We start from the raw sequence: 25,592 nt of genomic DNA, 5'->3' as shown, positions 1-25,592 counted from the left end.
GTGAACTGGTGTGCAGTACTTTTTATATGGTTAATCACACAAGGTTCGTGTGAGATTAGTACATAAGCACATTCCTGTTAAGTGTGGTTACTGTGAAAGTGCATAGGATTAATACATAAGCGAGTCAGTAAGTCACGTAGAGCACCTCCAACTCTCACACAGGCACATTAGTAACTAGCTGTTTATTGTTCTCCAGACATTCATCACACATGATCGACACAAATATGCTTTGCAACCATCATTTCCTTATCTCCTTTAGATATTTGTTAGAGAGAAACCTGGTCTCCTTTCACACTCCCATCTATTGCCAGACACTTGTCCAACAATTTTCACTGGCTGTGAACAGAACAAAAAGACCACAAAAAAGTTTATATAGAAGCAGCCATTCGAATATCTTCTCTAAATTTACAAAAGGCTTTATTAATATGTTGCATAACACGGAGATCATAACAAGATTGGCTGCATCAGTGAACAATAGATTTATATACAGGACAACATACGCATGGGTTCAATCGTGCCATCCAGTAAAACATTCACCACTCCCCCATACTCTCCCCTGAACGCTCAGACTCCTGCTGGGGTACAACTCCACGTGCATCACCCCAGTGGTCATATTCTCAAGCCTCAGCCTGGGCAATGAGCATTGGGAGGCAATTCAACCATGAAGGACATCTGATCCTCTCCATATCCAATGTCCACACTTGCATTGTCAGGAGCAAGGGACCAGTTCCCCTTAAACCACAGGTGCTGAGGCCAAGTGTAGCATACCTACTTCTGATCAGCCAAAAGACCAGGGAACAAATCTGGAATCATCCCAATTTTAACCAGTTAATATACACATTAAATACACACTCATATTCTATACACACATATGCATATATACATGCATACATGTATGCAAACACACTGTGCAATAGAAAGTATTACATTTATATAGGAGATTATCACATCAAACATTTCCAACATATATACAATGAATTACATTCAAATACAGTGACTGTTGTATGTAAGCAAATAAGCAACCATTTTGCATACAGCAAGATGCCATGAGGAACATCGCGATGAAGAACAAGTCACTGTGTTCTTGCTTGCATTGGTTGAGGGAGGAACATTGACACCAGAAGAACTCCTTGCTCTTCTTTGACTCCAGACATATGACCTTTAACATTCAGACTAATGCGGCCTTGAGATTTAGTGTTTCAAAATCCAAAGGAATGCAGCACTCCCTGGACGGTCAGCGTGGATTAGATTATCTAGTCCTTGAGTAGGTCTTCTGACTCAGAAGCGAGTGTTTATCCAAACTGAGCCAAGCTGCGACGGAGTATATACAACAGGATTGCACAGGGACTCAGTAGTACCAGTCTACAAAACAGTGCTGAAAATATTGTTTATAGTGAAAAGTTAGATTGGAGTTTACTGTGATTTACTCCAGTAGTTAAATATATTGTTCAGTATCATGGTATTTTCACTATGAAGGTGCAGTGTTTACAACTGAAAGTCACTACAAATAGCTATATCCAATCTTCAGTTGGGAGTACGACCCTGAAAGAACAGAAAACACATTTAGTTTCACAAGGCCTATATGGAAGGATGTGATAACAACACCTCACGGGATTTCTCCCCACCCATCCCCAGCTTTGATACCAGGGCACATCAAGAGTAGAGTTGCCAACTCTCCAGGATTACCCTGGGATCTCCAGAAATTGAAGATGAATTGCCTGGACGTTGCTACGAGCAAGCCTCGAAAAAAGCTCACAGGGGCATTAAAGAAGAGTGCTTCTTCACCCAATTTCTTTGAACAATTTAGTTTATGAGTTTTTTAAATTTTGGAGATGCGGGAAGAGAAGGTCTGTTTGCTTTCCAGAGTGTGCAGGCAGGGCATCGCAAGGATAGACATGCCAGGCCACTAATGGCTGAAGTGTGGGGGTGGGTCCATTGGCGGCACAAGATCATGTGATGAAATCTCCAGGAATATGTTCAGAGTCTACAAACATTAAGACCATGTTTTTTTTATTCTCCACAGGATGTGGGCATCACTGGCAAGGCCAGCATTTCGTGTCCATCCTAATTACCCTTGACGACTGAGTTGCTTGTTAGGCCATTTCAGAGGCAGTTAAGAGTCAACCACATTTTTGTGGGTCTGGAGTCACATGTCGGCCAGACCAGGTAAGGATGGCAGATTTCTTTCCCTAAAGGACATGAGTGAACCAGATGTTTTTTTACAACAACCCCCAATGATAGTTTCATGGCACCATTACTGGGTCTAGCTTTCAATTTCAGATTTCTTTACTAATTACTTGAGTTTATTAATTAATTGAATTTAAATTCCACCAGCTGCTATGGTGGGATTTGGACCCATGTCCCCAGAGCATTAGCCTGGGCTTCTGAACCAACACATCTCAGGATTCCTCTCTCCATTCCATCCCCAGCTTCAATACCAAGATACATTGAGATCGTAAATTCAAGCCAAAGAGATGCTCAAAATTATAATTTTTAAAAAACTGTTATAAAGTGAGTGCAAAGTTGCAGTGCAACACACAAGGTCTCCTGTGCGAGACACCCCTCAACCCCCCGTCATGTATTGTGTCTTTCTTTTCAAAGCTGCTTAAACTAGATAATATTCAACTGCCATTGCAACCTCTCAAGTCCAAAAATTGGGTAGGAGATCTGCCGGGGTACAACTCATCTGTGCCAATTTCTGCACTCTTTACCTGTCATGCTCTGCTTATAAATTCCTTGAAATGCCAGTTTACGAGCAGTTCATTATATACTGACAAATGTAATGTTTTGAACACTGGGAAAAGAATTAGCTTAGTCATTAACCAGTGAAAGGAACAGAAATTGCACAGGAAGACTCAAAAGGGATCTAATAGTGAGAGACAGATGTCGCAATTTCAACAGCAAGACAACATGGAGAAGCAATTCAATAGAGTGTTGAACACAGGATCCTAACTGTGGAGGACAAGACGGCACACGTTATTCTGAGGCTTTACAATGCACTCATCACACCTCACTTAGAATACTGTATAATTCTGACAGTCACATCTCACATGAGGGACATACATGCATTGTTGAGGATACAGGGAAAAACAACAAGAACACAAACTAGGGTTGTATTCCCTAGAATTTAAAAGATTAAGGGGTGATTTGATTGAAGTATAAGATATTAAGGAGAACGGATAGGGTAGAGAGAAATTATTTCTGCTGGTTGGGGAGTCTAAGACTTGGGGACACAGCCTAAAAATTAGAGTAGATCTTTCAGAAGTGAAGTTAGGGAACACTTCTACACACAAAGGGTGGTAGAGTTTTGGAACTCTCTTTTGCAATGGCAGTTGATGTTAGATCAATTGTAAATGTTAAATCTGTGACTGATAGATTTTTGTTAACCAGCCACATAAATGCCATGGCTACTAGAGCAGGTCAGAGCGAGTGACTCACCTGCTGACTTCTCCATCACTACAAGACATGTTAGGAGTGCGATGGAATACTCTCCATTTTCCCTGGTGAATGCAGCTGCAACAACAATCAGAAGCTTTACACCAAGCAGGACAGAGCAGTCCTCTTGATCAGCTGAAACATCCACTCCCTCCACCATGGGCACACTGTGGCTGCAGTGTAGACCACTTAAATGATTGCAGTACAGCAATTCGCCAAGGCTCCTTCAACAGCATCACCAAAACCCATGACCTTCACTGCCCAGAAAGGCAGCAAGTACATGGGAACCATTAACTCCAGGTTCCCCTTCAAGTCACACACCATTCTGATTTGGACATATAATAGCCGTTCCTTCATCGTCACTGGGTCAAAATATTGAAACTCCCTATCTAACAGTGCTGTGGGAGTACCTTCATCACACGGACAGCAGCGGTTCATGTGGAAGGTCCACAACCCCTTCTAAAGGGCAACTAGGGATGGGCAATAAATGCCAGGCTTGGTGGGGAACTTGGAAGTGCTGGTGTTCCCATGCATCTGCTGCCCTTGTTCTACTGGGTGGTGGATATAACAATTAACAATAAACTTACTTCTATCTGTGCACTTTCCTTACCTGATATTGTGCTGAATCTTCACCATCCAAATGCTTTTCTGGGACTGGTGGGGGCTCATCCACCTCCACTTCATCTTTAGCTTCAGCCTTCTCTTGAACCTGTGGCTGGCACTTATTGTTTCTCTGTTTGACTACTTTTGCATAAATTGGTGCTTGTGTCTGTCCTTCTCTTAACTCCTTGTTCTCATTGCTACACTCATCCATTTGACTTGGATTTGCCGAGGGCACTTCCTCATATGGTGTCATGTACTCCAGGTTCTGTGGCCCTGGACTTGCCTGCTTTGATGCCTGTGCTCTATCCTGGATGTCTCTCACGACTTCATACAAACTATCGTCATTGCTGTCTTCAATCTCTACGAGACTGGTTAATGGGATACTTGGGATACATCGGACAGATATGTCGCCCACCTTTCCCATCTGCTTGTCTGTGGGAATGAAGGGTTAATATTGAGTCAATAGGCATTCACATGATCCAGAAATGGCCATATACAAGTTATGACAACAGTCACCAAGGTTGGTTCTTCCTTCTGTGGCAGAAATTTTTTCCCTGACCTTTGTCATCAGAGGACACACAGCTGTTTGGGGAGCCTTATGGAGGCATCTTAGATGCCTTTAAATTCAGGAAGCACCAGAGAATATTTGTAATCAAGCCTGAGTCAAATTAAAACTGGTTTCGGGAAAGATAGATTAGCCTTGGAAGGGGTGCAGCACAGAATTACCAGAATGATACCTGGGCTAAAAGGGTTAAATTACAAGGACGGGGCTTATACTCCCTTGAGAAGATTACAAGGTAATCTAATTGAGGTGGTTAAGATGATTAAAGGATTTGATAGAGTAGACAGAGAGAAACTAGTTCCTCTGATGGGGAGCCCGGAACAAGGGGGCATAATATTAAAATTAGAATTACGTCATTCAGGGGAAACCAGAATATTAAACTGGTGGAGATGAACCACTCAAACCTTGCAAGCTTTGAACTCTGCCTGCTAACCGTAACCACTGAGCCATATTCCCGACTGTAGTGTTCAGTGGTTTAATTGATCTGTGTTTAATTGTATTAGTCTGATTGATGTTCACTGAGCTTAATTACTTAAACCTGCAGGTGGAGCTAGTGAGTTTTGATAAATCCCAGAAAGAAGAGACAGAGAGTCACTTGAAGGAAATCAGTTGCATTGCTGCCGCCTGGAAAACCACCGAATCAGCCATCCACATCTTCAAACCGGAAGCCTCAGGACCACCAAAGGAAAGTTGCGCGACCACCAAATTCAGACTGAAGTCAGTGGAGTCACCATCCTCCACAGACTGTATAATACCCCTTTTATTTCTCTGGACTCTAATTCAACCAATCTATCCTACCCCACTCTGTGTGTATGAAAGTTAGAGTATGTTTTAAATATTTTACTTAGATCAGATTAAGTACAATAAAGCTAAACTCTTTGTTAAACTTGAGAAAACCTGCCCGATTGGCTCTTTTTATGTTCTCGGCACAAACAGTTTAAAAACTCAGTGAATTGGTAAGTATAACCATTTAAGAAATAAACCTGTTGTGGTCAAACAAGGAGGGAAAGAGGGGTGCCCTTTGACCCCGCCTCACCTGATCAGAACACCATCCTCTTTTGCCTTGCAGTATCATTGCTTTTGTTATTTAATCTCTCCTGCCTTCCACCCTACAACAGACCTTCTCTCTTGTTCTCTCCTCTGCTCCCCACTTTCTCCATCTTTGTACTTGCTTAATACCTATTACATCACTCACATTTTCCAGTTCTAATGAAAGGTCACCGGCCTGAAATGTTAACACAGTTTCTCTCTCTACAGCGGCTGCTAGACCTGCTGAGTATTTCCAGCATTTTCTGTTCTTATTTCAGATTTCCAGCATCCAGAATATTTTACTTTCAAAGTAATTTATTGGCTGTAAAGTGTTTTAGACACCCTGAGGTTTTGAAAGGTGCTATATAAATGCAACCTCTTTCTTTCTTTATTTACTGAGCCAGCACGGGGCACTCCAATTAAAACTTGCAGCAAAAGCAGCTGCACATAGTTTGTGTTACTTAAAGAGATTGAACTAATATTTAACTGAATGCCTAAAGAACATCACAGACTTTTCCTGTTGTGTCTGCTGCAGTTCATTACCTTTTATAAAGATACAAGTGGCTCTTTGCCATTAGCAAGAGATTTCAAATTTTTAAAAACACTGCTGCCATTACATACCAATTGTTGTTGAAATTACTCCATTAACATTCGTTGTGTTTGAATCATCTTTGGGTTGAACAGGATCATTGTGTTTCTTCTGCAGAGTAAACGGAATGACATACAGGATGTGAGAGCTATATCGGGTCTTGTTTGTCAACCAACAACATCACTCCATCCCTGACTGTAACTCATTCTTTCCCACCAGGTCACAACTATCAACTCCTGACTCCCCTCTGTTATCTCATCCTCCTACAATCAAAGATTTTCAAAAGCCCCAATCACTATTTCCTGATTTACCTCATTCACACTCACCTTAAATAGTTTTCTGCACTTTGAGCCTGTGACCTTCATCTATATTTCTCAATCCATAAAAAAAAAATAACTAAGTTAATCTAACTGTTGGAATTGGCTGTTGGATGTTAAGATGCTCCTTAAGTACATTTCTTTTAAAACTATCAAACAGTATCAGCTGTGGCTCAGCGATAACACTCTTGCCTCTAGAGTCAGGAAAGTTGTAAGTTCAAGTCCCACTCATTCACCGAACACCAATCCTTAGGAAAGTGCCCTCAGTCCATCTCTCCCAGTAGTAATCCCTGAGATTCTTCATTCATTCCATCACTGATTGCTGGGACACTCCACTCATCTTCCCCCAAAACTGATATTGAAATACAGAGCTAAATTTGTCAATGATACCATACTTGGAGGTGTGGCAAACAGTGACGGTGATACCAATTGACAACAAGAGGATGCAGATAGAAGTGAGAGGTGATGCATTTTGGCAAAAGGGTTATAGAGAGGCAATATAGATTAAATGGCACAGTTCTAAAGAAGGTGCAGGGACAGAGGGACCTGGGGATTCATATGCATCAATCTTTGAAGGTGGCAGGACATATTGAGAGAGTAGTTAGCAAAGCTTACGGGATCTTTGGCTTCATAAACAGAGGCATTGAGTACAAAAGCAGGGAAGTTATGCTGAACCTTTATAAAGCTCTGGTTAGGCCACAACTAGAGTACTGTATCCAGTTCTGGTCACCACACTTTGTGAAGAATGTGAGGGCCCTTGAAAAGGTGCAGAGGAGAATTACCAGAATGGTTCCCGGGATGAATGATTTTAGCTGCAAGGTTAGGTTGGAGAATCTGGGGTTATTCTCCTTGGAGCAAAGAAGGTTACGGGGAGATTTGATAGAGGTGTACAAGATTATGACAGGTTTAGATAGATAGACAAAGACAAGCTGTTCCTAAAAGCTGATACTACAAGGACTAACGGACACAGAATTAAGATTTTGGGCAAGTGATATGGGAGGGATGTGAGGGAACTTCCTTTATGCAGCAAATAGTAATAACCTGGAACTTGCCGCCTACGAGGGTGGTAAAAGCGGAGACAATGATTTCAAAACGAAATTGGATGGGCAATTGAGGGAATTAAATTTATAGGGCTACGGGGTTAGAGTGGGGGAATGGGACTGACTGGATTGCTTTACAGAGAGCCAGCATAGACTTGATGGGCCATAGTGCCTCCTTCTGTGCCGTAATGACTCCATGACTCCCGAGACGAGCACATAATCCACTCTGACACATCCATCACAGTGTCAAGGGAGTGCTTCACTGTCAGAGGTGCTGCCTTTTGGATGAGGTGTTAAACCAAAGCCATGTCTGCCCTCGGGTGAATGTAAAAGATCCCACAACACTATTCGAAGATGAGCAAAGGAGTTTTCCCTGGTTCCCCGGCCAATATTTATCCCTCAACCACAGATAATCTGGTCATTACCTTCTCGCTGTTTGTGGGAACTTGCTTTGCACAAACTGGTTGCCATGTTTCCTGGTGATGTTTCAAAACTACTTTGTTGGCTGTAAAGCAATTTGGGATATCCTGAAGTTGTGAAAGGTGATATATAAATGCAAGTCCTTTCTTTCTCAACCCCAGGCTATCTACTGAATCAAAAGGCTCAATGGAATTGCACTAGGGATGTGTGTGTGCAGTGTATCTTATTTACCAGAGACACCACTTTTTGTTGTCCTTCATGACCTCTTATTCCTTTTCTTATTCTTCTTGAAAGTCTAGTAAGCACAAAAGGGAGTGGATGGAGTGTTAATACAAAGTAGCAGTACCACCATTATGCTACAATCTTCAGCAGCAGGTTAATGCACTGATGTGTGGGTCAGCTCACTGTTACCCACCAATTTTTCTCAAGGGCCACAAGCCCAACTGATCTCTTGCTCGAGGCCCCATGATTAGGATTGCAATCCACCAAGATTGTCCCGGAGTCTCCATGAATTAAAGATTACTCTCCGGAACAAAATCCCGGGAGAAAAATCATAGTGGCATTAAAAACTATTTTCTTGTATCCATCAATTTATAAAATATATTAAAAAAATGTCTGACAATCATGTATCATTGAATCTGGTAATGAAGAGGCAGTTTTCTTTTGGATGGGCTATGGGAGAGACGGTGGCGTAATGGTAAATATCACTCAACTAGTAATCCATAGTCCCAGGCTAATACCCTGAGGACATGGGTTCAAATTCCATCATGGCAGCTGGTGGAATTTAAATTCAATTAATTTATGGTGCCATGAAACTATCATCGACTGTTGTAAAAACCCATCTGGTTCATTAATATCCTTTAGGGAAGGAAATGCAATTGACTCTTAACTGCCCTCTGAAATGGCCCAGCAAGCCACCTAGTTCATGGGCAATTAGGGAAGGGTAACAAATTCTGGCCTTGCCAGCTACTGTGAACAGTTCGGGTCTCCATATTAGAAAAAGGAAAGAGGCACTAGAGAATATGCAAAAAAAGATTTGCTCGGATGATAACAGACCTGATGAGTAATAACCATCAGGAAATGATTGAATGGACTCTTTTTTTTTTCCCAGAAAAGAGAAGTTGAGGAATGACCTGATAATGTACTTTAAAATTATGAAAGGATATGATAAGATAAATGTGGAGACGATGCTTCAACTTGCGAGAGGGTCCTGAACTAGGAGCCATAAATATAAGATTGCCACCAATAAAAGAATTCAGGAAAAACCTCTCAATCCAGAAAAAGATTAGAAGGTGGCAGTTGCTACAAAAGCAAAATACTGATGCTGGAAATATAAACAAAAATAGAAAGTGTTGGAAATACTCAGCAGTTCTGATGAAATGTCACGACCTGAAACGTTGGGCTGAATTTTATAAGCCCCCGATGTCGGGCTCGTGGCAGGGGGCCCGGAAAATACTTCCAGGAAAGGCTCGCCATGGGCCTTGACGCCAGGAAGGCCCTGCCACAATCTACCGGCAGCGGGGAAGCCCCGGGGCAGCCCCCCTGCCGCTCGGCGACCAGGCCTCGAGGCGTCCCCTGCCACTCGGTGGCAGAGCCTTCATTTAAATATTTAAATAAATTTAAATACACGCAAAAGCACTTACCTTGTACCGACAGCAGTCGCATGCCGATATTCCAGCCGGTGGCCGGAACTCCCGCGCCTTCGGATCTCCGTTCGAGGTGTGACACTGATGGGGAGGGGTGGAGAAGCCAATTTTTCAGGAAGGTGGTGGGGAGCGGCAAAAACGAATGCGATTGTTTGCGGGGATGATGGGAAGGGGCTGAGGGTCAAAGGGAAGAAAGTTTGGGATATGAATGAAAGCTTTTTCTGCGGGGAGGGGGCAATTTATATATAGATCATTCATTGTGGGGGGGGGGGGGGTGGGGGGGAGGTGCGGGAAGAGGGATTTCAAAGATGTAATGAAATTTTAATTTTATTTCCCGGAGACCAGGCCCTTTAAAAATTCAAATATAAGTGAAGGGCTTGAGCCCTTTAAAAACAGCGCCGGCTCCTGCACGGTGGAGTTGGATGCCATTGCCTGGGATGGAGCAGCCACCTCCTTTATATCATCGGGGGCGGTTGTTTCCGCCCCCTTCATGTTAATGAGCCGCCAAGCGAAATATCACGACGGCTCTGCAGCGCACATCTCGCGCGTGCGCCGTGCACTTTTTTGAAGCTCGCTGCCGAGGACAGCAGCAAGCTATTAAAATTCAGTCCGAAAACTCTGTCTCTCTCTCTACAGATGCTGCCTGTCCTGCTGAGTATTTCCAGCATTTTCTGGTTTTGTTTTGAGTTGAATCGCTAGATGTATTTAAGGGGAAACTAGATAATTACAAGAGGGAGGAAGGAATGGAAAGATATGCTAATAGGGTGAAATGAAGTAGGGTGGGAGGAGGTTCTTGTGGAGTATAAGCACCGGCATTATCCCATTAGGCTGATGGGCCTATTTCTGTGTTGTACATCCCAATAATTCTATGTAAATTCTCAGGATCCCTGTCAGATACTGTGGGACTGCCCATGCACAGTTCAGGTTGAGGTTCTGAGGTTATGATTGTGGCAAGGCGAACAATCGGGGATGGCATGGTGTAAAGAGTCACCTCTTGTTATGCCTGCACATCAAAGCTGCCAGAAGGAAAAGGCAGGGAGCCATTCTGTGGCAATGCTAGGGGCTGGAGTGAGTGTTGGGGGCCATCAGCACAGCGGTTATCTCAACTTGAGTGGGCCTCAGTTGCACACCCAACAGGTCCAAAGATCTGAACATACAAAGATTTCCAGTAGGGCAGAGTTCGAGTACAGTAGGGATCAAATCTTTCTCCCAGTTCAGTTCCACAAAAACCAGCAACACCTCCAGTACTGTTGCTTAGCGGTAGCACTCTTGCCTCTGAGTCAGAAGGTTGTGGGCAGATGTCCCACTCCAAACACCTGAGCACAAAACCTCAACTGACAATCCAGGGCAGTACTGAGAAAGCGCTGTGCTTTGGAGATGCAATTTGAAGGTGCCATCTTTTGATGACACTAAATGGAGAGACCGTCTGCCCTCTCAGGTGGACATAAAAGATCCCAGGGCACTATTCTGAATAAGAGCAGGGGAGTTCTCCCGAACCAACATCACTAAAGAAAAAAGATCAGATTATCTGGTCATTATCACATTGATGTTTATGTGACATTGTTTTGTGCTAATCGGCTGCTGCACTCAAAAGTACTTCACTGGCTGTAAAATGCTTTGGGATACCCAGAGGACCTGAAAGATCCTAGATAAACAGATCTTTCCTCCTTTCTTTCATATCACATTTGTGCTCATTTTTAGATGAGCAAGCCTAAAAGATAAGCTTGGCAAATTTCTGTTTGCATTGTCACTGGCTACTTTTCTCAGGATTTTAAATCGACATACATTTTAAATCATTTACCTAATGATTTACATACTGAAGACTATTTCAAAAACCTTCACTATGGTGGCATCACAACACCCAATGTTGTCCTCCCTTTCCCCAAGTGTGTACATCTATACACGCACACAAACAGACACACACAATTCCAAGGTCTTACCTCCTATAGAAAGTGCAGGCAATTACAAGCAGGATGAATAGCAGTGGGAAAGTAATGGACACAGCCAAGAACAACTGAGGAAGGTGCAACAGACCAGTGGCAACCACCAAACTCTGAGAGGCTGGAGCCATGAAGAACACGGGCTTCAGTGTCATCCGATTATGGGAGATCCCTGAGAAAAATCGAAGCATCAGCTCCATAAGTTATCATTCCATGAAAGAAAGTGGCATTACCGTCTCCGAATCCCCCACCATCAAAATCCTGGCGGTCACCACTGACCAGAATCTCAAACCCAATAGTCATACAAGTACTGCAGTTACAAAAGCAGGTCAGAGATTGAGTCTTCTGTGGCAACTGACTCACCTCCTAACTCCCATCCAGGACAAAGCAGTCTGCATGATTGACAGCCCATCCAGCACCTTATACATCCACTCCCTCCACTTCTTGCTGTGCAAAATTGACAGCCAATCAAGCGGAGTGCTTTAAATTTCATTAGTGCCTACACCTCTCCAAGTACCCCATACCTCGTGTATGAGCCTGCACAGGGGGCACTGGAAGATTACTCAATTGTGGTGGGCATCACAGCTGAGCAAATATGCTTTCCAGCAAGGGTCACTGGACAACAATCAGGAGCAGGCTCATTTTGATTCCCCTCACTAACCTAATCCAGAATGTAGGTTCATTCTCGATGAGTGAAGTAAGATGGGCAAAATGAACTTTCTCATCCATAAGTATCTCATTCAAACTATTACAATCAGTTAAGTGCAAGCTGAAGCCAGCTGTCATTTTAAAAACAGCAAACACATTTTGGAATAAGGAGTGATTTTTAAAAAACCTACAGAATTGCAAAACCCCATTGACTCTGCACTTTTGGCTGCTCCCATTCCCTCTCTCTATAAATGAAAGGGATCCTTGTAAATATAGAACTGTCAGAATACTGCTTCAAAACTTCATGCTAAATCAACATAAAGATAATGAGGAGCATGTCCAACCTCCCTACCATTTACCTGATTCTATGTATCTTATAGGTCAGTGGGTCTCTGCAAAAGAATACAATATATTTGAACAAACTTCAGCAGGTTACTTATAGATCTATATTTTCTTTTTACCAAGATTCTTCTCTTTCTAGAATAGGCACTCCAGTTTTCTAGAGGGCTCTGAAAATTTCTAGAACATAACGCAAAAACACCAAAAGTCATAACAGAAGTTCATTTCCCCGCTCCACCTCTACCACTCCTGTGTCTAAAGACATGGCCACATAGTTAGAAGGAGGTTTTATAAAGAAACAGAGCTCAAAGAATGATTCCAGTAAAATTAATAAACAGTCACCCATCTACTTTCAGTTAGTCTAAAGGAAAGAGAATTATTATATGAGGTAAGGACAGACTAAAACTTTAATTAGATTTCCAGAAACTCTGAAACAACCATTAATCCTACTGCTCTTTCTTAGAACCAGAGACACATAAAACCTGTATTAGAACTTAGTCTACCCCTATATTTTATAAAAGCAAAATACTGCGGATGCTGGAAATCTGAAATAAAAACAAGAAATGCTGGAAATACTCAGCAGGTCTGGCAGCATCTGTGGAGAGAGAAGCAGAGTTAACGTTTCAGGTCAGTGACCCTTCTTCGGAACTGGAATACAATATATGGAAGTTCCGAAGAAGGGTCACTGACCCAAAACGTTAACTCTGCTTCTCTCTCCACAGATGCTGCCAGACCTGCTGAATATTTCCAGCATTTCTTGTTTTTACCCTTATATTTTACTTTTCTAGCTCAGAAGCATTTTTTACCTCTCTCTCTACAGTATCTGCTGATTGACAAGATTGACGATTCTGATCAATAGGGAAAGCTACACCAAACTGAGGTGGGAATGAGTGAGTTAGACTGGTCAACAGACACAATCTAATGAGCAGACAGCCACAAACAATCAAAACTCAATAGCATACCTGTGTATTTAAATAAAAGAGGACACAACTTTAATAACACTTGTTTGGTAAATCTTTCCTCCTCCCCTCCTCCTCCTCTCCTGAAGACACTGCCTCTTGCTAGGTACCAAACGATTATTCCTTGTGTGTGAACTTAGATTTTGTAGGGCAGTTACTCTAGGAACATAGAAACAGGAGGAGGCTATTCAACCCCTCATGCTTGTTCCACCCTTCAACCAGATCATGGCTGATCAGTGTCTTAATTCCATCTACCTGCCTTGGTTCTGTATCCTTTAATACCCTTGCTAAACAAAAATCTATCGCTCTCGGTTTTGAACTTTTCATTTGACCCCCAGCCTTGAAACCTTTCTGGAGGAGAGAGTCTGAGATATCCACTACCCTTTGTGTGAAGAAGTGCTTCCTGGTGGCAACCCTGAACGGCCTAGCTATAATTTTAAGGGTATCCATCACCGCCCCCCCCCCCCCCCCCCCGCCCCTTTTGTTCTGGACGCCTCCACCATTGGACCATAGGAAGTAGGAGTAGGCCATTTGGCCCCTTGAGCATGCTCTGCCATTCAACTAGGTCATGGCTGATCTTTTATCTCAGCGCCATTTTCCTGCACCATCCCCATATCCCTTCATATCTTTAATATCTAGAAATCTATCAATCGCTTTCCTGAAAATACTCAATGACTGAGCCTCCACAGCCCTCTGGGGTCAGGAAATCTATCTACCCTATCAAATCCTTTATTCATCTTAAACACTTCAATTAGATCACCGCTTACTCTTCTATATGTGAGGCAATATAAGCCGAGTCTATGCAACCTGTCCTCCTAATTTAACTTTTTAACTCAGGTATCAATCAGCTGAATCTACACTGCACCCCTTCTAAGGCCATCCTTCCTGAGGTGTGGTTCCTAGAACTGAACACAGTGCTTCAGATAGGGTCCAACCAGAGCTTTATATATCTGTAATATAACTTACAAGCCTTTGCATTCCAGCCCACTTGAGATAGTCCAATAAGAGTCAATGCTGCCAGGAGGGAGCCTTACCCACCTACAGTATATGTCAGGAATCTGGGTTCATGCCACGTGCAGTTTTTTGATAACTGTTGCTGCCAGCACAGGCTTGTAGAATTACCCCCATGTGGCCTCTTCCGTGTCCCCCACTCTCTTCGCCCCACCATTGGTAGTGTATCTTTAACTGTTTCGGCTCCTTAGCTCTGGAATTCCCTCCCTAAACCTCTCCACCTCTTTACCTCTCTCCCCTCCTTGAAGATGCTCCTTAAAACCTACGTCTTTGACCAGGCTTTTAATCATCTATCTCATTACGCGACTTGGTATTTTGGTCTGATGATGCTCCTGTGAAGAACCTTGAAAAGTTTTTGTCCATTAAAGGCATTATATAAATGCAAGTTGTTGTTGTGTGTCAATGGTCTATTCAACTGTGATGGACAGCCCAACTGAGGCTGATCTTATCCTCACCCAGTGTCCATACATAGACACTTCTCTTCAAGGTATACTCGTCAGCAGTCAGAACCCATGGCTTAGGGGCAGTAAGGGCAATTGCAATGCCCCACTCATGACCCTGATTGACCCTGCAGACATTGGGAATGGAACTGGGGGCCTTCTTGGTCTGTATGGCTCAGTATCCTCATCAGACAGTTCATTTATCCACTTGGATATTTGGAGAGGAACCAAAGACTAAAATAAATCAGTCTACGTCAGTATCTTCCTTCACACAAGCTTTCTCTCACCTTACTTTATGTAATCATTCGAACATACGAATGTATGAATTAGGAGCAGGAGTAGGCCACTTGGCCCTTCTAGCCTGCTCCGCCATTCAATAAGTTCATGTCTGAACTGATTACTCCACATTTCCACCTACCCCCGATAACCTTCCATCCCCTTTCTCATCAAGAATCTATCTACCTCTGCCTTAAAAATATTCAAAGACTCTGCTTCCACTGCCTTTTGAGGAACAGAATTCCAAAGACTCATGACCCTCTCAGAGAAAATATTTCTCCTTACCTCTGTCTTAAATGTGTGACCCCTTATTTTTAAACAGTGACCCCTAGTTCTAGATTCTCCCACAAGAGGAAACATCTTTTCCACATCCACCCTGTCAAGACCCCTCAGGATCTTATATGTTTTAATCAAGTCAACTCTTACTCTTCCAAATTCCAGCGGATACAAGCCTAGCCAATATTTCCTTATAAGACAGCCCGCTCATTCCAGAGGTATTAGTCTAGTAAACCTTCTCTGTACTGCCTCCAAAGCATTTACATCCTTCCTTAAATAAGGAGACCAATACTGTACACAGTACTCCAGATGTGGTCTCACCAATGCCCTGTATAGCTGAAGCATAACCTCCCTACTTTTGTATTCAATTCCCCTCGCGATAAACGATAACGTTCTATTAGCTTTCCTAATTATGTGCTGTGCCTGCATACTAACCTTTTACAATTCATGCACTAGGACACCCAGATCCCTCTGCATCTCAGAGCTCTGCAATCTCTCACCATTTAGATAATATACTTCTTTGTTATTCTTCCTGCCAAAGTGGACAATTTCACATTTTCCCATATTATACTCCATTTGCCAGGTCTTTGCCCACTCACTTAACCTATCTATATCCCTTTGTAGCTCCCTTATGTCCTCTTCACAAGTTACTTTCCTACCTATCTTTGTGTCATCAGCAAATTTAGCAACCATACCTTCAGTCCCTTCATCTGTCATTTATATAAATTGTAAAAAGTTGAGGCCCCAGCACAGATCCCTGTGGCACACCACTTGTTACATCTTGCCAACCAGCAAATGACCCATTTATGCCTAATCTCTGTTTCCTGTTAACTAGCCAATCTTCTATCCATGCCAATATGTTACCCCCTACACCATGAGCTCCTATCATTTGTTGTTTTGTGGGGTGTTAATTGTATATTAATTATGTTTAATTGCACGCAGCTGCTGCACATTAACTGGGGATTCACTTGTGCCCCTACAAATAGACACAGACTGAAACTGTTCTTGGTGGGCTAAGAGGTGTATGCTTGTAATGTGTAACTCTGTAAATAAATGCTTATAAAAAGTGTGTAAAGATTGGCTCCAGTTCTATCCTTCACCAACTGGCTTTCTGGAATGTAACATGGAGTGCCATTTTATGCACAGTGATATTCTACAAATAGCAGTGAGATGAATGAACAGTTAATCTTTTCTTTTGATGGTGTTGGTTGGGGAAGGAATGTTGGCCAGGACACCGGGAGAATGTAATCCTCAGGGCAGTCTCTTAGGCTAAATCATCTTCAGCTGCTTCATCAATGACATTCCCTCCATCATGCGGTCAGAAATGAGGATGTTCACTGATGATTGCACAGGGTTCAGTTCCATTCACAACTTTGCGGATAATGAAGAAGTCTGTGCCCACATGCAGCAAGAGCTGGACATTCAGGCTTGTGCTAATAAATGGCAAGTAATATTTGTGCCACACATGTGCCAGGCATTTCCAACAAGAGAGAATCTAACCATCTCCTCTTGACATTCGATGGCATTACCATAACTGAATACCCCACCATCAACATCCTGGGGGTCACCATTGAACAGGCAGGCAGTCAAGTAGGACCAGGCAGGAGTCCCAGGAGTGCATCTTGCTCACCAACAAGTATTCTGTTCTGAATACTGGTGAGAGTGATGGTATCTGTGGGGATTGCAGCCAGAGCCAAGTCCACGGCATCACAGCTGACTCAGCTGTACTGACTGGCAGGAGGAAGATTGGGAAAGCAATAGTGATAGGGGTTTGATAGGGGAGCAGACAGACGTTTCTGCAGCCGCAAATGTGAATCTGCGATGGTATGTTGCCTCCCTGGTGCCAGGGTCATGGATGTAACTGAGTGGCTACACAACACTCTGAGGGGGGAGGGTGAACAGCAAACGGTCATGGTCCATATTGGTACCGACGACATAGGTAGAAAAGGAATGAATTCAGGGAGCTAGGAAAGAAACCAGGACCTCAAAACTAGTAATTTCTAGATTACTCCCAGTACCACGCACAAGTGAGTATAATAAGAGGGTAGAGCAGATGAATGTGTGGCTGGAAACAAACAAAGAACAAAGAACAGTACACCACAGGAACAGGCCATTCGGCCCTCCAAGCCTGCACCGATCTTGATGCCTGCCTAAACTAATACCTTCTGCACTTCCAGGGCCCATATCCCTCTATTCCCTTCCTATTCATGTATTTGTCAAGATGTCTCTTAAACGTCGCTATCGTACCTGCTTCCACCACCTCCCCCGGCAGCAAGTTCCAGGCACTCACCACCCTCTGTAAAAAACTTGCCTCGCACATCCTCTCTAAACTTTGCCCCTCGCACCTTAAACCTATGTCCCCTAGTAACTGATTCTTCCACCCTGGGAAAAAACTTCTGACTATCCACTCTGTCCATGCCGCTCATAACTTTGTAAACCTCTATCATGTCGCCCCTCCACCTCCATCGTTCCAGTGAAAACAATCCGAGTTTTTCCAACCTCTCCTCATAGCTAATGCCCTCCAGACCAGGCAACATCCTGGTAAACCTCCTCTGTACCCTCTCCAAAGCCTCCACATCCTTCTGGTAGTGTGGCGACCAGAATTGCATGCAATATTCCAAGTGTGGCCTAACTAAGGTTCTGTACAGCTGCAACATGACTTGTCAATTTTTATACTCTATGCCCCAACCGATGAAGGCAAGCATGCCGTATGCCTTCTTGACTACCTTATCCACCTGCGTTGCCACTTTCAGTGACCTGTGGACCTGTACGCCCAGATCTCTCTGCCTGTCAATACATGGTGCAGGAGGGAGGGTTTTAAATTCCTGGGACATTGGTACCAGTTCTGGGGGAGATGGGACCAGTACAGGCTGGCCGGGTTGCACCAGAACAGAACCAGGACCAATGTCCTTGTCGGACAGTGTGTTAATGCTAATGGGAAGGATTCAAACTAACTTGGCAGGGGGAAGGGAACCAGGAGGCAACATTGGAGAGGAAAAATAAGGTGCACAAAGAATTGGGAGAGACAGATAGCACTGGAGTAAGAAATGGTAAAGTATTAGGTGGGGTCACAGTAAGAGGTAATGAATGGGGCGACAGTGGTGTAGTGGTAATGAACTAGTAATCCAGAGACCCAGGTTAATCCCTGGGGACATGGGTTCAAATCCTACCGTGGCAGCTGGTGGAATTTAAATTCAATTACTTCATTAAAAAAAACCTGGAATTGAAAGCTAGTCTCAGGAATGGTGCTGTGAAACTTATCAACAATTGTCCTAAAAACCCATCTGGTTCACTAATGTCCTTTAGGGAAGGAAATTTGCCGTCCTTACCTGGTCTAGCCTACAAGTGACTCCAGACCCACAACAATGTGTTAAGAAACAGCCTCTGAAATGGCCTAGCAAGCCACTCAGTTATCAAGGGCAATTAGGGGATGGGCAACACCCACATCCCATGAAATAATATAACAAAAAGGTCCAAAGTAGGCTTACAGTGACAAAGTATGAATGCAAAGAGTGTAATAAATAAGGTTGGTGAGCTGCAGGTAGCCACTTGGAAGTATGATGTTGTGGCGATAATGGAGACCTGGCTCGAAAAAGGAAAGGAACTGGGTACTAAATATTCCTGGATAGTAGGTGTTCATGAAAGATAGGAAAGGAAAGAAAGGAGGAGGGTTGGCAGTGTTGATTAAGGATAATATTTCAATGTTGGAGACAGAGGATGTCCTAGAGGAATCGAGGACATTTGGTTAGAGCTATGAAACAATAGGAGTACCATTATACGACTGGGTGTATTCTACAGGCCACCAACTAGTGGGAAAGATATGGAGGAACAAATTTACAAGGAAATTACAGAAAGATGCAGAAACTATAGTGTAGTTATAATGGGAGACTTTAATTATCCTGATTCAGACAAGAAAATAATAGTGTAAAGGGCAGAGAGAGGAAAGTGTTCAGGAGTCCAATAAGGAAGAAGGCATTGCTGAATCTGGTTCTAGGAAATGAGGTGCAACAAGTGGATCACGGGAATCATGATCATAATATCATAAGATATAAATTAGCTATGGAAAGGCCAAAGAACAATCTGGAGTAAAATAATTAATTGGAGGGCAATTTCAAAGGGTTGAGAATGGACTTGGCCCAGGTAAATTAGAATGAAAGTTTGGCAGCCAAAACAGTAATTGAATAATCAGCTGCTTTTAAAGAGAAGATAGATTGGGCACAGTCGATATACCACTCCCAGGAGGGGTAGAGGTAGGACAAACAAAGCCAGATTTCCCTGGATAACGAAGGAGATAGAGCGTAAGATGAAGCAGAAAAAGGAGCATATGACAGATGTCAAGTTGATAATACAATTGAGAACTAGGCTGAATGTAGAAAGTTCAGAGGAGAAGTGAAAAAATAAATAAGAGAAGAAAGAGAGAGTATGAGAAGAAACTGGCAGCCAACATAAAAGGGAATCCAAAAGTCTTCTATAGGCATATAAATAGTAAAAGGGTGGTAAAAAGAGGCGTAGGGCAATAAGGGTCCAAAAAAGGGATTTATACATGGAGGCAGTGGGCGTGGCTGAGGTACTAAATGACTACTTTGCACCTGTCTTTAACAAGGAAGAAGATGCTGCCAAAGTCATAGTGAAAGACGAGGAAGACGAGGTAATTGAGACACTGGATGGGCTAAAAATTGATAAACGATAAGGTATTATAGAACCATAGAACAATTACAGCACAGAAGGAGGCCATTCAACCCATCGTATCCGTGCCGGCCAAAAGGACTAGCCACCCAATCTAATCGCACCGTCCAGCACCTGGTCCAATAGAACCATAGAACAATTATGGCACAGAAGGAGGCCATTCAGCCAAAGTTGATAAGTCACCAGGACTGGATGAAATGCATCCAAAAATACTTAGGGTGGAAAATACAGAGGCACTGGCCATAATCTTCCAATCCTCCTTAGGGGTGGTGACAGAGGACTGGAAAATTGCACATGTTACGCCCTTGTTCATAAAAGGGTGTAAGGATAAATCCAGCAACTACAGGACAGTCAATTTAACCTCAGTGGGGGGAAAGCTTTTAGAAACGATAATCTGGGACAAAATTTAACAGTCACTTGACAAATGTGAATCAGTTAAGGAAAGCCAGCACGGATTTGTTAAGGGTAAAATGCATTGAAGTAATTTGATTGAGTTCTTTGATGAGGTAACAGAAAGGTATGATGAGGTTAATGCAGTTGATGGACTTCCAAAATGTGTTTGATAAAGTGCCACATACCAGGCTTGTCAGTAAAGTTGAAGCCCATGGAATAAAATGGACTGTGGCAGCATGGATACGAAGCTGGCTGAGTGAAAGGAAACGGAGAATAGTGGTGAACTGTTGTTTTCGGACTGGAGGAAGGTGGGGTCCCCCAGGGGTCGGTATTAGGACCACTGCTTTTCTTGATCTATAGTAATGACCTAGAGTTGGGTGTACAGGGCACAATTTCAAAATTTGCAGATGGCACAGAACTTGGAAGTTTTGTGAACTGTGAGGAGGATAGTAATAGATTTTAAAAGGACATAGATAAGTTGGTGAAATGGGCAGAACATGGTAGATGAAATTTAATGCAGGGAAGTGTGAAGTGATTCATTTTGGTAGAGGCAATATAAATTAAAGGGTACAATTCTAAAGGGGATGCAGGAACAGAGGGACCTGGGGGAATATGTGCATAAGTCATTGAAAGGGACAGGGCAGGTTGAGAAAGTAGTTAATCGGGATCCTGGGCTTTATAATAGAGGCAGAGAGTACAAAAGCAAGGATGTTATGGTGAACCTTTATACAACACTGGTTTGGCCTCAACTGGAGTATTGTGTCCAATTCTGGGCAGCACACTTTAGGAGGGATGTGAAGGCACTGGAGAGGGTGCAGAAAAGATTTACGAGAATGGTTCCAGGGATGAGAGACTTCAATTATGAGGATAGATTGGCAAAGTTGGAGCTGTTCTCTTTAGAGAAGAGAACATTGAGAGGAGATTTGATAGAGGTGTTCAAAATCATAAGGGGTCGGAACAGAGTAGATCGGGAGAAACTGTTCCCATTGGCAGAAGGGTCAAGAGTCAGAGGGCACTGATTTAAGGTGATTGGCAAAAGAAACAACAGCGGCATGAGGAAAAACGTCCTTGCACGGCACGTGTTTAGAATCTAGAATGCACTGCCTGAGGGTATAGTGGAGGTAGGTTGAATCATGGCTTTCAAATGGCAATTGGATAATTATAGGAACAGAAAAAATTGCAGCGATAAGGGAAAAGGCAGGAGAGTGGGATCAAGCTGAGTAGCTCTGACAGAGCTGGCAGGGACACAATGGGCCGAATGGCCTCCTTCTGTGCCGTAACCATTCTATGATTCTATGAAAAACTTAACTGGACCAGCCACATAAATATTGTGGCTGCAAGAGAAGGTCAGAATATTTTCAACAAGTGACTCACTTCGTGATTCCACCTTCTTGAACTGCTGCAGTCCATGTGGTGTAGGTACACCAACAGTGCTGTTAGAGAGGGAGTTCCAGGATTTTGACCCAACGACAGTGAAGGAACAGTGATATAGTTCCAAGTCAGGATGGTGTGTGGCTTGGAGGGGAACTTGCAGGTGGTGTTGTTCCCATGCACCTGCTGTCCTTGTCCTTCTCAGTGGTAGAGGTTGCGAGATTGGAAGGTGCTTTCGAAGGAGACTTGGTGAGTTGCTGCAGTGCATCTTGTAGATAACTTGTCCGGATAAATGCAGTTCCAACAACACTCCAAAGGCTCAACACCATCCAGGTCAAAGCAGCCCATTTGTTTGGCACCCCATTCAACACCTTAAACATTCACTCCCTCCACCATTGGTGCACAGTTGCAGCAGTGTGTACCATCTACAAGATGCACTGCAGCAATTGTACTCAGGGTTTTTTGACAGTACCTTCCAAACCTGCAACCTTTATCTCCCAGAAGGACAATGGCAGCAGGTGCATTTGAATACCACCATCTCCAAGATCCCCTCCAAGTCATACACAATCTGGTTTGTAAATATATCACTGTTCCTTCATTGTCACTGGGTCAGAATCCTGGAAATACCTACCTAACAAAACTGTGGGTGTGCTGACACTACACGGACTGAACCAGTTCAATAGGCGGCTCACCGCAGCCTTCTCAAGGGCAATCAGGGATGGGTAATAATACTGGCCTTGCTAGTGATGCCTATATCCCATGAATTAATTTAAGAAAGAAGTCTAACTCTCAATGAATTTGAATACCACATGCCATTAAAAATGTACACTATCCATCTTGATCATTGTAATCTAGAAAGATCCAGAGCTTTAAAGCATCAGAGGTCAGGACTGAGTAACTCATGAGCAGTTAATAAAATCACGCGTTCTGTTTTCAAAAGGTGTGTCTTCAGGTATTGTTTAAAACCTACATTCCAACCTTGTTAAATACAAACAGGTTATTGTGAATGTTGTTAGATTTCTGGTTTCAATTCCCAAACACTGCTCTTCTTAGTTACCTGGAAAAGAGCCAAGTTACATCAGAGCTACATACAGCATGAAATCTCTCACAAAAGCCTTCAAGTCTTCTAATTTTGCCCTCTGTTGCTGAAGGTACAGACTTGTTGGAAGGAGCCAAGTGCATTTCATGGGTTCCAGATGCCTTTCAGTACCTCACCCAAACGACCATGTGCTGGCCTAGACAGCAGAGGTCAGGAGGTTATAGCAACATTAGGAACAGGAGGAAGTTATTCAGCTACTCAAGCTTGCTCTATTAGATTATGGCTGATCTGTATCTCAGCTCCATTTACTTGCCTTTGTTCCAAAATCCTTGATACTCTTACCCATCGAAATCTATCAATCTCAGCTGGTTGATCTGAGGGCACCTTCACTGTCACATGTGTGCAGTCCATGACTCCCTGTACCTGTGAGAATCCAGCCATTGCAGCAAATCCAAGGGTCCTCTCCTTCTGATTGGCCTCATCAGCAGCAAAGTGGATGTAAGTGACAGCTGTGGCAAACATGGCATCGGTCACCTGGGAGATGCATTTGTGCATAGCAGATTGTGAAATCCTGCAGATGTCACTAGCAGATACCTGGAAGGCAATAATCTGCCAAGAACCTCTGAGCCTCCTGAGGCAATGGTACTCAGTCATGTCCAGTATGCTGATCCTCTGCCTGTACACCCTGTACTGGGAGTATAGCCTCCTGCGAGCTGGAGCTCCTCGTTCATCCCCTCTGTCCCGTGAAGTGGCAGGTGACTGCCTCCAATAAATGGTATTTTTGATGCACGTACTGATACCTTGCTATCCAATTAGTCCCACTTTGCTGCTCTTTCCCCATAACTATGCAATCCTTTCCCTCTTCAAGCATTTATACAATTGCCTTCTGAAAGTTCCAATTGAATATGCTTCTACCACCCTTTCGGGCAGTGCATTCCAGAGCATAACAAATCACGGCAGAAAAAAATCTCCTCATTTCCTTCATTGGTTCTTTTGTTAATTACCTGAAATCTGTTTTCTCTCTTTCAGATACTAGCTGACCTGATAAATACATGCTGTGAAATCTGGATAACATGGGCTAATTGGACAATTATCCCAGTGCTTTTTGTGGAATGTCACGATATGTAATTTGGCTACGTTTACCTACAAAACCATTACTGCACTCCAAAAATAATAAGCTACTGAGATAAGCCGAGATACATACATTAAGAACATAAGAAATAAGATTAGGAGTAGACCATATGGCCCCTCGAGCCTGCTCTGCCAATCAATAAGATCATGGCTGATCTGATCTTGGCCTGAACTCCAATCTCCTGCCTGTTCCCCATAACCCTCAACTCTTATAGTTCAAAACTCTGTTTATCTCAGCTTTGAATATATTCTAAGAGTCGGCCTCCACAGCTCTCTGGGGTAGAGAATTCTGAAGATTCACAACCCTCTAAGAAGAAATTCCTCCTCATCTCCATGTTAAATGGGCAACCCCTTATTCTGAAACTATACCCCCAGTCCTAGATTCTCCCACACGGGGAAATATCCTCGCAGCTTCTACCCTCAGTTAATCTAAATTATGTACTCAAGTCCTAGAGTGGGACATGAATACACAACCTTCTGACTCAGAGGTAAGAGTGTTATGCACCGAGGCATAGCTGATATGAGAATATCCTAGATTCAACGAACAATCTCTGCCAAGTATCCTAATTGGTGCTGTACAACATTCTTATTATCCCTGTAATAAAGCGAGATAATATCAACCTGACAGAAAGTACATGGCTATGTGGAAATCGGGTGAGGACAAGATGGACTTTGGCCATGATAACTCTTGCAGGCAAATAGCCTTCACAGTCTAGGACTGAATATGAAGAATGGTCATTTGGTTAAATACCCAGGACATTTGGATGTTGGAGGAGCTTGGACCCTGGCTGGAGTCAATCTTTTCAGAACATGGAACCAAATTGACAATTTAACCTGTTAAACCTACTCACCCATATACCACACACTCGCACATCTCGACTGATACACACACTCCACTCATACTCACGCACATACGCAGCAAAAAGGAAATAAAACCATGTATTACCTTCACAAGTTGCCCCGGTTGATATTGTGTGAATCTTTGAACAGTGGTGATGCCTAAAATTAGAGAATTTGCTGAGGTGGAGTGTGTCGCTAATGCGCTGTCTGTACAGTGTTTAAGAGGTAACACAATGACTGGTTTGTCTTTCTTTCCGTGTACGTAATAATTTACACTCACCTTGACCTCTGCAAGCAATGGTCCTCTCACTCTGTACAGGAACAACAGCGCAATCCTCCTTTTGCTGACTCCAAGTCACAGCCAAGCAATGACCCAACTCCACAATCAACGGGATGATTTATTGCAGAGCTAGGAGGAAGTGCTGGTCTGTCACCAGTTAATGCACCTTTAGTCAACAATTCAGAGCAAGAAGTTCATTTAGCAAGAATGAATATTTTACTTCTCTTGTCTTTACAAACTTGAGAGAACACGTAAAACACCAGCTGTTTGGGAGACAAAAGGCAACAAGGAAGAGGAACTTTCTGTTGCTATTTCTAGGGAG

At 43.2% G+C, this 25,592-nt stretch overlaps 1 protein-coding gene across 2 annotated transcripts; it reads right to left on the bottom strand.

The window, feature by feature from the left end:
- Positions 1-182: 182 nt before the first annotated feature.
- LOC137346992 (uncharacterized) lies at positions 183-25,592 on the bottom strand. 2 transcript variants are annotated; one of them, XM_068010976.1, is made up of 7 exons: positions 25,271-25,592; positions 25,097-25,149; positions 11,582-11,753; positions 8,227-8,290; positions 6,251-6,329; positions 4,046-4,470; positions 183-1,542 (listed from the first exon to the last, which is right to left on the bottom strand). In XM_068010976.1, the coding sequence occupies exons 3-7, from the start codon at positions 11,734-11,736 to the stop codon at positions 1,525-1,527; spliced, it is 741 nt and encodes a 246-aa protein (XP_067867077.1). In that variant the 5' UTR covers positions 11,737-11,753; positions 25,097-25,149; positions 25,271-25,592; the 3' UTR covers positions 183-1,524. The 2 variants fall into 2 exon arrangements, with proteins under 2 accessions (XP_067867077.1, XP_067867078.1); XM_068010977.1 differs by lacking the exon at positions 25,097-25,149.

Source organism: Heterodontus francisci, chromosome 31, assembly GCF_036365525.1.
Source record: "Heterodontus francisci isolate sHetFra1 chromosome 31, sHetFra1.hap1, whole genome shotgun sequence".
NCBI lineage: Eukaryota > Metazoa > Chordata > Chondrichthyes > Heterodontiformes > Heterodontidae > Heterodontus > Heterodontus francisci.
The sequence above is the reverse complement of the archived record's forward strand: the minus strand, read 5'-3'. Positions and strand labels throughout refer to the sequence as shown.

Bases quoted from the DNA above. Each gene is read 5' to 3' on its own strand.
- LOC137346992 (XM_068010976.1), bottom strand. From the start codon at position 11,736: ATGACACTGAAGCCCGTGTTCTTCATGGCTCCAGCCTCTCAGAGTTTG. The intron at 8,291-11,581 runs GTAAGACCTTGG...TGTGCTTACTAG, and splicing joins GCCTGCACTTTCTATAGGAG to ACTTTCAAGAAGAATAAGAA. The intron at 4,471-6,250 runs GTATGTAATGGC...TCATTCCCACAG, and splicing joins AGTAATTTCAACAACAATTG to ACAAGCAGATGGGAAAGGTG.